The 11,449-nt window shown below is 51.6% G+C and overlaps 1 protein-coding gene across 1 annotated transcript in view; it reads right to left on the reverse strand.

Moving 5' to 3' along the window:
• The window catches only part of SLC25A28 (solute carrier family 25 member 28), a 41,758-nt gene extending 31,932 nt beyond the window's left edge, over nucleotides 1-9,826 (reverse strand). Inside the window, exon 1 of the mRNA XM_038744111.1 lies at nucleotides 9,711-9,826. Within this exon, the coding sequence (XP_038600039.1) occupies nucleotides 9,711-9,776 (66 nt within the window). The 5' untranslated portion in view covers nucleotides 9,777-9,826. The remainder of the gene's footprint in view (nucleotides 1-9,710) is intronic.
• Nucleotides 9,827-11,449: the final 1,623 nt, after the last annotated feature.

Genomic DNA, 11,449 nt, shown 5'->3' on the forward strand with positions numbered 1-11,449 from the left:
CGTCTCTCAACCCGGGTTTTGCCTCCAAAAGAATTTAACAGCCCAGTTCTCCTCATCAATCGTATTTATTGAGCGCTTACTGAGTGCAGAGCACTGTACTAAGCCCCCATTCTCCCCGGCTCTCTTGTAGACACCACCACCGCCCTCCACGTCCTCAGTTCCGACTTGACCAATTACTTCAATCTGAGGCGTCCCAGACTCCCGACCAAGAAATCAGGAGAATCTGCTCCTGCCTGCGGTTTCTTTCGTTCCTAGGATCTCTGACTTGTTTTGCAACCGGCCTTTTCGACGGGTGCCGACTGTTGGAGTTGAATTTCACTTCCCGTGAATCAGACCATCCACCAACTCATTCAACTTGCTTCACTCTAGCCTTAAATTTCCAGTTTCTTCCCAAATTTCTCTTTTATCCACCCGGTGGGGGTGTCGATTTGCGCCAGCCACGTGTGCGTTCTCGGTTCTGGGTCCGGCTCGATATTCACGTCCAGAGGCGAGGTACAGTGGCCAGATTAGAGCAAGAACCATCCTCTGGATTGTGAGCTCATCGTGGGCGGGGACTGCCGCTCTTTACCGCTGCACTGTACTTTCCCAAGCGCTTAGTACAGTGCTCTGCACACACTAAGCGCTCAATAAATACGATCGATCGCTTGACTGCAAGAAATGAGAGCAAGAAACACCGCTATCCTTCCGCAGGCCGCTCCGTCCCCAAACTAAGTCTCACCCTGCCTCCCTCGATTCCGACTGTCCATTGATTTCCCGTCCCCATAAGAAGATAGACAAGGGCTCATCGTGGAATAGTTTCTGATACTACCGGATTTGGTCAATTGATCAATCGCATTTATTGAGCGTTTACTGTGTGCAGAGCATTGTACTAAGCGCTTGGGAAGTACAAGTTGGCAACATATAGAGACGGTCCCTACCCAACAGTGGGTTCACAGGTCCTCTTCTGGTGTGTCACGGTCCCAATCCCATTTGCCCTGTGAAGGGAGGGAGATGACACTGATTGCAGAGCTTTGGGAAATAATAATAATGATAATAATAATGATAATAATAATAATAATGATAATAATGGTATTTGTTAAGCGCTTACTATGTGCAAAGCACTGTTCTAAGCGCCGGGGGGGATACAAGGTGATGAGGTTGTCCCACATGGGGCTCACAGTCAACAGTCTTAACCCCCGTTTTACAGATGAGGTAACTGAGGCCCAGAGAAGTTAAGTGGCTTGCCCAAGGTCACACAGCTGACAAGTGGCAGGGCAGGGATTCGAACCCATGACCTCTGACTCCCAAGCCCGGGCTCTTTCCACTGAGCCACGCTGCTTCTCTAAAGCTTAGCTCAGGTCCTCATGTGCACATTGTGTGTGTGTGTGGGGGGGGGGGGATTCATTCAAATGTATTTATTGAGTGCTTATATTGAGTGCTTACCTATGTGCAAAGCACTGTACTAAGCGCTTGATCTGGGGGATCTGGGGCCTGGCCCTTGGTCCAACTCTCACTTGGCCGTCTCTAGACTGTGAGCTCGTTGTGGGCAGGGATGTCTTTCTTTATTGCTGTAATAGTAATAATAATAATGATAACGATAGTATTTATTAAGCACTTACTAAGTGCAAAGCACTGTTCTAAGCACTGGCGAGGACACAAGGTGATCAGGTTGTCCCAAAGGGGGCTCACAGTCTTCATCCTCATTTTACAGGTGAGGGAACTGAGGCACAGAGAAGTGAAGTGACTTGCCCAGAGTCACACAGCAGATAATTGGCGGAGCCGGGATTTGAACCCATTCATTCAATCGTATTTATTGAGCGCTTACTGTGTGCACAGCACTGTACTAAGCGCTTGGGAAGTCCAAGTTGGCAACATATAGAGACGGTCCCTACCCAACAGCGGGCTCACAGTCTAGAAGCGGGCTCACATGACCTCTGACTCCAAGCCCGGGCTCTTTCCACTGAGCCCAAAAATCTCAAAAATCTCCAGTGGCTACCAATCAACCTACGTATCAGGCAGAAACTCCTCACCCTGGGCTTCCAGGCTGTCCATCCCCTCGCCCCCTCCTACCTCCCCTCCCTTCTCTCCTTCTCCAGTCCGGCCCGCACCCTCCGCTCCTCTGCCGCCGCTAACCTCCTCACCGTACCTCGTTCTCGCCTGTCCCGCCGTCGACGCCCGGCCCACGTGTTCCCCTGGCCTGGAATGGCCCTCCCTCTGCCCATCCGCCAAGCTAGCTCTCTTCCTCCCTTCAAGGCCCTACTGAGAGCTCACCTCCTCCAGGAGGCCTTCCAACACTCAGCCCCCTCCTTTCTCTCCCACTCCTCCCGCTCTCCATCCCCCCGCCTTACCTCCTTCCCCTCCCCACAGCACCTGTAATATGCATATATGACTGTACATATTTATTACTCTATTTACTTACTTTACTTGTACATATCTATTCTATTTATTTTATTTTGTGAATATGTTTTGTTGTGTTCTCTGCCTCCCCCTTCTAGACTGTGAGCCCGCTGTTGGGTAGGGTCCGGCTCTATATGTTGCCAACTTGTCCTTCCCAAGCGCTGAGTCCAGTGCCTTGCACACAGTAAGCGCTCAATAAATACAATTGATTGATTGATTGAGCCACAGGACTAGTTTCCCAAGCGCTAAGTGCAGCGCTCTGCACACAGTAAGTGCTCAGTAAATAGGATTGAATGAATGTCGCAGTGAGTGAGTGGGAGCACAAACACACGCACGCACACAGAAATGTACACATTTGAGAGGGGTTTCTTCCCGTCCCTTCCTCCCTCCCTCCCTCCCATCTACCTTGACTAAGTCACGCGTGTTTTGCCCCCCGTCCCAATGCGTGGGCTGGAGCTTGGTCAGATTTTATGGCCTAATGGTTAGAGCCCGGGCCTGGGAACCGGAATCGACCGTATTTATTGAGCGCTTACTGTGTGCAGAGCACTGTACTAAGCGCTTATGTCATGGGTTCTAATCCTGGCCCCGCCACTTGTCTGCTGTGTCCTTCTTGGGCAAGTCACTTCACTTCTCACTTCTGGACTTCAGTTCCCTCACCTGTAAAATGGGGAGGGAGACCGTGAGCCCCATGTGGATAGGGTCTGTGTTCAACCCCATTTGCTTGTATTCATTCATTCATTCAATCAATCAATCAATCGTATTTATTGAGCACTTACTGTGTGCAGAGCACTGTACTAAGCGCTTGGGAAGTCCAAGTTGGCAACATATAGAGACAGTCCCTACCCAACAGTGGGCTCACAGTCTAGGAGGGGGAGACAGAGAACAAAACCAAACATACTAACAAAATAAAATAAATAGAATAGATATGTACGAGTAAAATAAATAGAGTAATAAATATGTACAAACATATATACATATATACAGGTGCTGTGGGGAAGGGAAGGAGGTAAGATGGGGGGGATGGAGAGGGGGATGAGGGGGAGAGGAAGGAAGGGGCTCAGTCTGGGAAGGCCTCCTGGAGGAGGCCTTATTTTAAGGAGGCCTTAAAATCAATCGTATTTATTGAGCACTTACTGTGTGCAGAGCGCTGTACTAAGCGCTTGGGAAGTACAATACAGCAATAGAGACAATCCCTGCCCACAACGGGCTTACAGCCTGGGGTGGGAAGACAGACATTAAAACAGGTAAATAGGCATCAGTATAGATGGAATTATATATTATTATAGATATTACTTGGTTTGTTATACCGCTTTTATTACCAAAGCGCTCTCACATTATGCTTAGTACAGCGCCCGGTGCAGACATCATTATTATTCATTCATTCCGTCGTATTTATTGAGCGCTTACTGTGTGCAGAGCGCTTAGTACAGTGCTCTGCACACAGTAAGCGCTCAATAAATACGATTGAATGAATGTACTAAGCGCTTGGGAAGTACAAGTTGGCAACATATAGAGACGGTCCCTACCCAACAACGGGCTCACAGTCTAGAAAGGGGGGACAGACAACAAGTATTATTACACTTAGTATAATGCCTGGCACATAGTAAGCGCTTACCAAATACCATCATTATTATTACGCTTAGAACAGCACCCGGCGCATAGTAAGAGCTTAACTCCATTATTATTATTACTTCGCTTAGGACAGTGGCTGGCACATAGTAAGCACTTAACAAACACCATCATCATTATTATTATTACGCTTAGTACAGTGGCTGGCGCATAGTAAGCACTAAAATACCGTCATCATCGTTATTATTATTACTGTTAGTCCAGGGGCCCGCAGAGAGTAAGCGCCTAACAACCACCATCATCATCGTTATTATGATTGATTGTTATCATTATTATTATTACGAGGCTGAGTTCAGGGGCCGACACAGAATAAGCGCTTAATCAACACCGTCATCATCGTCGTCATCACTAACAGCGCTTAGTACAGTGCCTGGCACCAAGATAAACGTTTAACAAACACCATTATTATGATTATTACGGTTAATCCGGGGGCCGGCGCATAGTAGGCGCTTAACAGACACCATCATCATCATCATTATTATCATTATTACTATGAGGCCGAGTCCAGGGGCCGGCACAGAGTAAACGCTTAATTAATTAATGATGGTATTTGTTAAGCGCTTACTATGTGCCAAGTACTGCTCTAAGCGCTGAACAACCACCATCATCATGACTGTTATTATTATTGCAAATATTATGTGGAGTCCAGGGGCCAGCACAGAGTAAGCGCATAATAATAATAATAATAATAATAATGGCATTTGTTAAGCACTTACTATGTACCAAGCACTGTTCTAAGCGCCGGGGGGGATACAAGGTAATCAAGGTTGTCCCACGTGGGGCTCACGGTCTTCATCCCCATTTTACAGATGAGGGAACTGAGGCCCAGAGAAGTGAAGTGACTTGCCCAAAGTCACTCAGCTGACAAGTGGTGGAGCCAGGATTAGAACCCACGACCTCTGACTCCCAAGCCCGGGCTCTTTCCACTGAGCCACTCTGCTTCTCTTAACAACCACCATCATCATCATCATCATGATTGTTACTATTATTTTGATTATTAGGGCGCTTAACAACCATCATCATCATTATGATTGTTATTATTACTATGATTCTGAGGAGTCCAGGGGCCAGCACAGAGTAAGCGCTTAGCCAACACCACAGTCATCACTAACAGTGCTTAGTACAGTGCCTGGCACCTAGATGAGCGCTTAACACCATCACTATTATCATTATCGTGATGATTATCATTATTATCATGATGTTCACCATCATTATTATTGTGACGGTTATCAATACTATTATTATCGTGATGATGATCATCGTTACTATTGTGATGATCACCATTATTATTGTGATGGTCATCATCAGTATCATGAGGATCATCATTATTATTGTGAGGATCATCATTTATTATTGTGATGGTCATCATTATTATTATCTTGAGGATCATTATTATTACCGTGATTATCATCATTATTATGGTGAGGCTCATTATTATTACTGTGATGATCATCATTATTATTACCCTGATGATCATTATCATTACTATCATCATGATGATCATCACGATCATCATGATGATCATCACTATTACTACCATGAGAAGCGGCGTGGCTCAGTGGACAGAGCCCGGGCTTTGGAGTCAGACGTCATGGGTTCAAATCCCGGCGCTGCCACTTGTCAGCTGTGTGACCTTGGGCAAGTCACTTTACTTCTCTGGGCCTCAGTTCCCTCATCTGTAAAATGGGGATTAAGACTATGAGCCCCCCCGTGGGACAATCTGATAACTTTGTAACTTCCCCAGTGCTTAGAACAGTGCTTTGCACATAGTAAGTGCTTAATAAATGCCATCATTATTATTACTATCACCATGATGATCACCATTATTACTATCATCATCGTGATGATCATCATGATGATCGTGATGATCATCATTATTACTATCATCGTGGTGATCATCATTATTATGATCGTGATGACCATCGTTATTACTATCACCGTGGTGATTATCGTTATTATGATCGTGATGTTCATCATTATTATCATCATGGTGATCATCATTACTATGATCGTGATGATCATCATTACTATCATAGTGATGATCCTTATGATCGTGATGATCATTATAATTACTATCACTGTGATGACCATCATAATTACTATCAATCACCGTGATGACCATCATTATTACTATCAATCACCGTGATGAAGCTTATTATGATCGTGATAGTCATTATTATTACTATCACCATGATGACCGTCATTATTACTATCAATCACCGTGATGATCGTCATTACTATCATCGTGATGATCCTTATTATGATCGTGATGACCATTATTATTACTATCACCGTGATGACCATCATTATTACTATCAATCACCGTGATGATCATCATTACTACTATCAATCCCCATGACGGTTATCATTATTACTATCACCGTGATGATCACCATTATGATCGTGATGACCATCATTATTACTATCGGTCACCGTGATGCCCGCCATTACCACTATCAATCACCGTGATGATCATCATTATTACTATCAATCACTGTGATGACCATCATTATTACTATCAATCCCCGTGATGGTCATCATTATTACTATCAATCCCCGTGACGGTCCTCGTCATCACTGTCACCATGACGACGCTTATTACGATCGTGACGGTCCTCATCATTACTATCATCGTGACGCTCACCATTACGACTATCAATCACCGTGGTGCCCATCCTCACTGCTATCAATCCCCGTGATGCTCATCATCATTACTATCAATCCCCGTGACGGTCATCGTCATCACCGTCACCATGATGACGCTTATTACGACCGTGACGGTCCTCATCATTACTATCATCGTGACGCTCACCACCATCACGATCGTGACGATCACCATTACGACTATCAATCACCGTGGTGCCCATCATCACTGCTATCAATCCACGTGATGGTCATCGTCATCACTGTCACCATGACGACGCTTATTACGATCATGACGGTCCTCATTATTACTATCATCGTGACGCTCACCATTACGACTATCAATCACCGTGGTGCCCATCATCACTGCTATCAATCCCCGTGATGATCATCATCATTACTATCAATCCCCGTGATGATCATCATCATTACTATCAATCCCCGTGATTGATAGTATACATATACTATATATATATATAGTATATATACCCACTGTTGGGTAGGGACTGTCTCTATATGCTGCCAATTTGTCCTTCCCAAGCGCTTAGTCCAGCGCTCTGCACATAGTAAGCACTCAATAAATACGATTGATGATGATGGTCATCGTCATCACTGTCACCATGACGACGCTTATTACGACCGTGACGGTCCTCATCATTACTATCCCCATCGTGAGGCTCACCATCACGACGATCAATCACCGTGGTGCCCACCCTCACTGCTATCAATCCCCGTGATGCTCATCATAATCACTATCAATCCCCGTGACGGTCATCGTCATCACCGTCACCATGACGACGCTTATTACGATCGTGACGGTCCTCATCATTACTATCATCGTGATGCTCACCACCATCACGATCGTGACGCTCAACATTACGACTATCAATCACCGTGGTGCCCACCATCACTGCTATCAATCCCCGTGATGATCATCATCATTACTATCAATCCCCGTGACGGTCATTGTCATCACTGTCACCATGACGACGCTTATTATGATCGTGACGGTCCTCATTATTACTATCATCGTGACGCTCACCATTACGACTATCAATCACCGTGGTGCCCATCCTCACTGCTATCAATCAACGTGATGCTCATCATCATTACTATCAATCCCCGTGACGGTCATCGTCATCACCGTCACCATGATGACGCTTATTACGACCGTGACGGTCCTCATCATTACTATCATCGTGACGCTCACCACCATCACGATCGTGACGATCACCATTACGACTATCAATCACCGTGGTGCCCATCATCACTGCTATCAATCCACGTGACGGTCATCGTCATCACTGTCACCATGACGACGCTTATTACGATCATGACGGTCCTCATTATTACTATCATCGTGACGCTCACCATTACGACTATCAATCACCGTGGTGCCCATCCTCACTGCTATCAATCCCTGTGATGATCATCATCATACTATCAATCCCCGTGATTGATAGTATACTATATCCTATATATATATATATATATATATATATATATATATATATATAGTATATATACCCACTGTTGGGTAGGGACTGTCTCTATATGTTGCCAATTTGTACTTCCCAAGCGCTTAGTCCAATGCTCTGCACATAGTAAGCGCTCAATAAATACGATTGATGATGATGGTCATCGTCATCACTGTCACCATGACGACGCTTATTACGACCGTGACGGTCCTCATCATTACTATCACCATCGTGAGGCTCACCATCACGACGATCAATCACCGTGGTGCCCATCCTCACTGCTATCAATCCCCGTGACGGTCATCATTATTACTATCAATCCCCGTGATGGTCATCGTCATCACCGTCACCATGACGACGCTCATTATGACCGTGACGGTCCTCATCACTACTATCATCACCGTGACGCTCACCATTACGACTATCAATCACCGTGGTGCCCATCATCACTGCTATCAATCCCTGTGATGATGATCATCATCATCGCTATCGATCCCCGTGACGGTCATCGTCATCACCGTCACCATGACGACGCTCATTACGACCGTGACGGTCCTCATCATTACTATCATCATCGTGACGCTCACCATCACGACGATCAATCACCGTGGTGCCCATCCTCACTGCTATCAATCCCCGGGATGCTCATCATCATCACTATCGATCCCCGTGACGGTCATCGTCATCACCGCCACCATGACGACGCTTATTACGATCGTGACGCTCACCACCATCACGACTGTGATGCTCACCATTACGACTATCAATCACCGTGGTGCCCATCATCACTGCTATCAATCCCTGTGATGATGATCATCATCATCGCTATCGATCCCCGTGACGGTCATCGTCATCACCGTCACCATGACGACGCTCATTACGACCGTGACGGTCCTCATCATTACTATCACCATCGTGAGGCTCACCATCACGACGATCAATCACCGTGGTGCCCATCCTCACTGCTATCAATCCCCGTGATGCTCATCATCATCGCTATCGATCCCCGTGACGGTCACCGTCATCACCGTCACCATGACGACGCTTATTACGACCGTGACGGTCCTCATCATTACTATCACCATCGTGAGGCTCACCATCACGACGATCAATCACCGTGGTGCCCATCCTCACTGCTATCAATCCCCGTGATGATGCTCATCATCATCGCTATCGATCCCCGTGACGGTCATCGTCCTCCCCGTCACCATGACGACGCTCATTGCGACCGTGACGGTCCTCATCATCCCTATCACCATCACGACGATCAATCACCGTGGTGCCCACCCTCACTGCCATCAATCCCCGGGACGCTCATCCTCCTCCCTATCGACGCCCGTGACCACGGTCATCGTCATCCCTATCACCATGACGACGCTCATCCCGATCGTGACGATGCTCACTAGGCCCAGCCATCCCCGCGGTGCCCAGCGTCCCCCCCGTCAATCACGGTGATGATGATCCCCACCGCGGCTCTCGGTCCCCGTGCCGAGCGGCCCTCTCCCCGCCCCCGGGGGGACGAGCCCCCCCCCCTCGCCCCCGCCCCCCGGACCTCCGCATCCCGCGGGTCGGCGCGCGGCTCACCTTGACGCAGTCCACGGGGTACATGAGGCAGTGCTCCAGCACGCCGGCCACCGCCCCGGCCACCATGTGCGTGGTCACGGTGGCCCCGGCGGGCAGCGCCTCGTAGTCCGGGGGGCGGAGCGGGGCCGCCGGCGGGGGGGCGGCCGCCTTGGCCCTGCCCCTGTCGTGGGCGTCCCTCCTGGCGGCCCCGGGCCCCCGGCCCGCCCGCTCCATCCGAGCGGACCCCAGCGCGCGCGCGCGCCCGCCCGCCCGACGACGCCGCCGCCGCCGCCGCCGACCCGAGGCCACGCCCCCTCGCCCTCCCATTGGCTCCGACCGCCGCCCGCTCCCGCGCGCCTGCCCTCCCATTGGCCGCCCCGCCCGCCGCTCACACGGTACGGCCCCGCCCCCTCGCTCGGCGCCCTCCCATTGGCTACCGCCGAAAAGGCCCTCGCTCTGCCCCCGAGGCCTCCCGTTGGCTCCGACCGCCGCCCCGGCCCCGCCCGCTCCCGCGCGCCTGCCCTCCCATTGGCCGCCCCGCCCGCCGCTCACACGGTACGGCCCCGCCCCCTCGCTCGGCGCCCTCCCATTGGCTACAGCCGAAAAGGCCCACGCTCTGCCCCCGGGGCCTCCCGTTGGCTCCGACTGCCGCCCCGGCCCCGCCCGCTCCCGCGCGCCTGCCCTCCCATTAGCCGCCCCGCCAGTCGCTCAGACGGCCCGGCCCCGCCCCTCGCTCGGCGCCCTCCCATTGGCTACCGCCGAAAAGGCCCACGCTCTGCCCCCGGGGCCTCCCGTTGGCTCCGACCGCCGCCCCGGCCCCGCCCACATCAGCGCGCCTCCTCTCCCATTGGCCGTCCCGCCCGTCGCTCCGACGGCCCGCCCCGGCCCCGCCCGCTCCCGCGCGCCTGCCCTCCCATTGGCTGCCTTGCCAGTCGCTCCGACGGCCCGGCCCTGCCCCTTCCCCTTCCCCTTTGATCATCACCATCCCACGCTCTGCCCCCGAGGCTACACCGCCTCGGCCTCCCATTGGCTCCGACCCCCGCCCCTCGCCCGGCGCCCTCCCATTGGTTACCGCCGAAAAGGCCCACGCTCTGCCCCCGAGACCACGCCCTTCGCCTTCCTATTGGCTCCGAACACCAACCAGGCCCCGCCCACTCCTGCGTACCTGCCCTTCCATTGGACGCCCCGCCCGTCGCTCAGACGGCCCGGCCCCGCCCCCTCGCTCGGCGCCCTCCCATTGGCTACCGCCGAAAAGGCCCTCGCTCTGCCCCCGAGGCCTCCCGTTGGCTCCGACCGCCGCCCCGGCCCCGCCCGCTCCCGCGCGCCTGCCCTCCCATTGGCTGCCGCGCCCGTCGCTCCGACGGCCCGGCCCTGCCCCTTCCCCTTCCCCTTCGATCATCACCATCCCACGCTCTGCCCCCCGAGGCCACGCCCCCTCGGCCTCCCATTGGCTCCGACCGCCGCCCCGGCCCCGCCCGCTCCGGCGCGCCTCCCCTCCCATTGGCCGCCCCGCCCGTCGCTCCGACGGACCGACCCCCGCCCCTCGCCCGGCGCCCTCCCATTGGCTACCGCCGAAAAGGCCCACGCTCTGCCCCCGAGACCCCGCCCTTCGCCTTCCTATTGGCTCCGAACACCGCCAAGGCCCCGCCCACTCCGGCGTGCCTGCCCTCCCATTGGCCATTCGGCCCGTCGCTCAACGGCCCGGCCCCGCCCTTCGCTCGGCGCCCTCCCATTGGCTACCGCCGAAAAGGCCCACGCTC

This window comes from Tachyglossus aculeatus, chromosome 3 (genome assembly GCF_015852505.1).
Source record: "Tachyglossus aculeatus isolate mTacAcu1 chromosome 3, mTacAcu1.pri, whole genome shotgun sequence".
NCBI classification, from domain to species: Eukaryota; Metazoa; Chordata; class Mammalia; order Monotremata; family Tachyglossidae; genus Tachyglossus; species Tachyglossus aculeatus.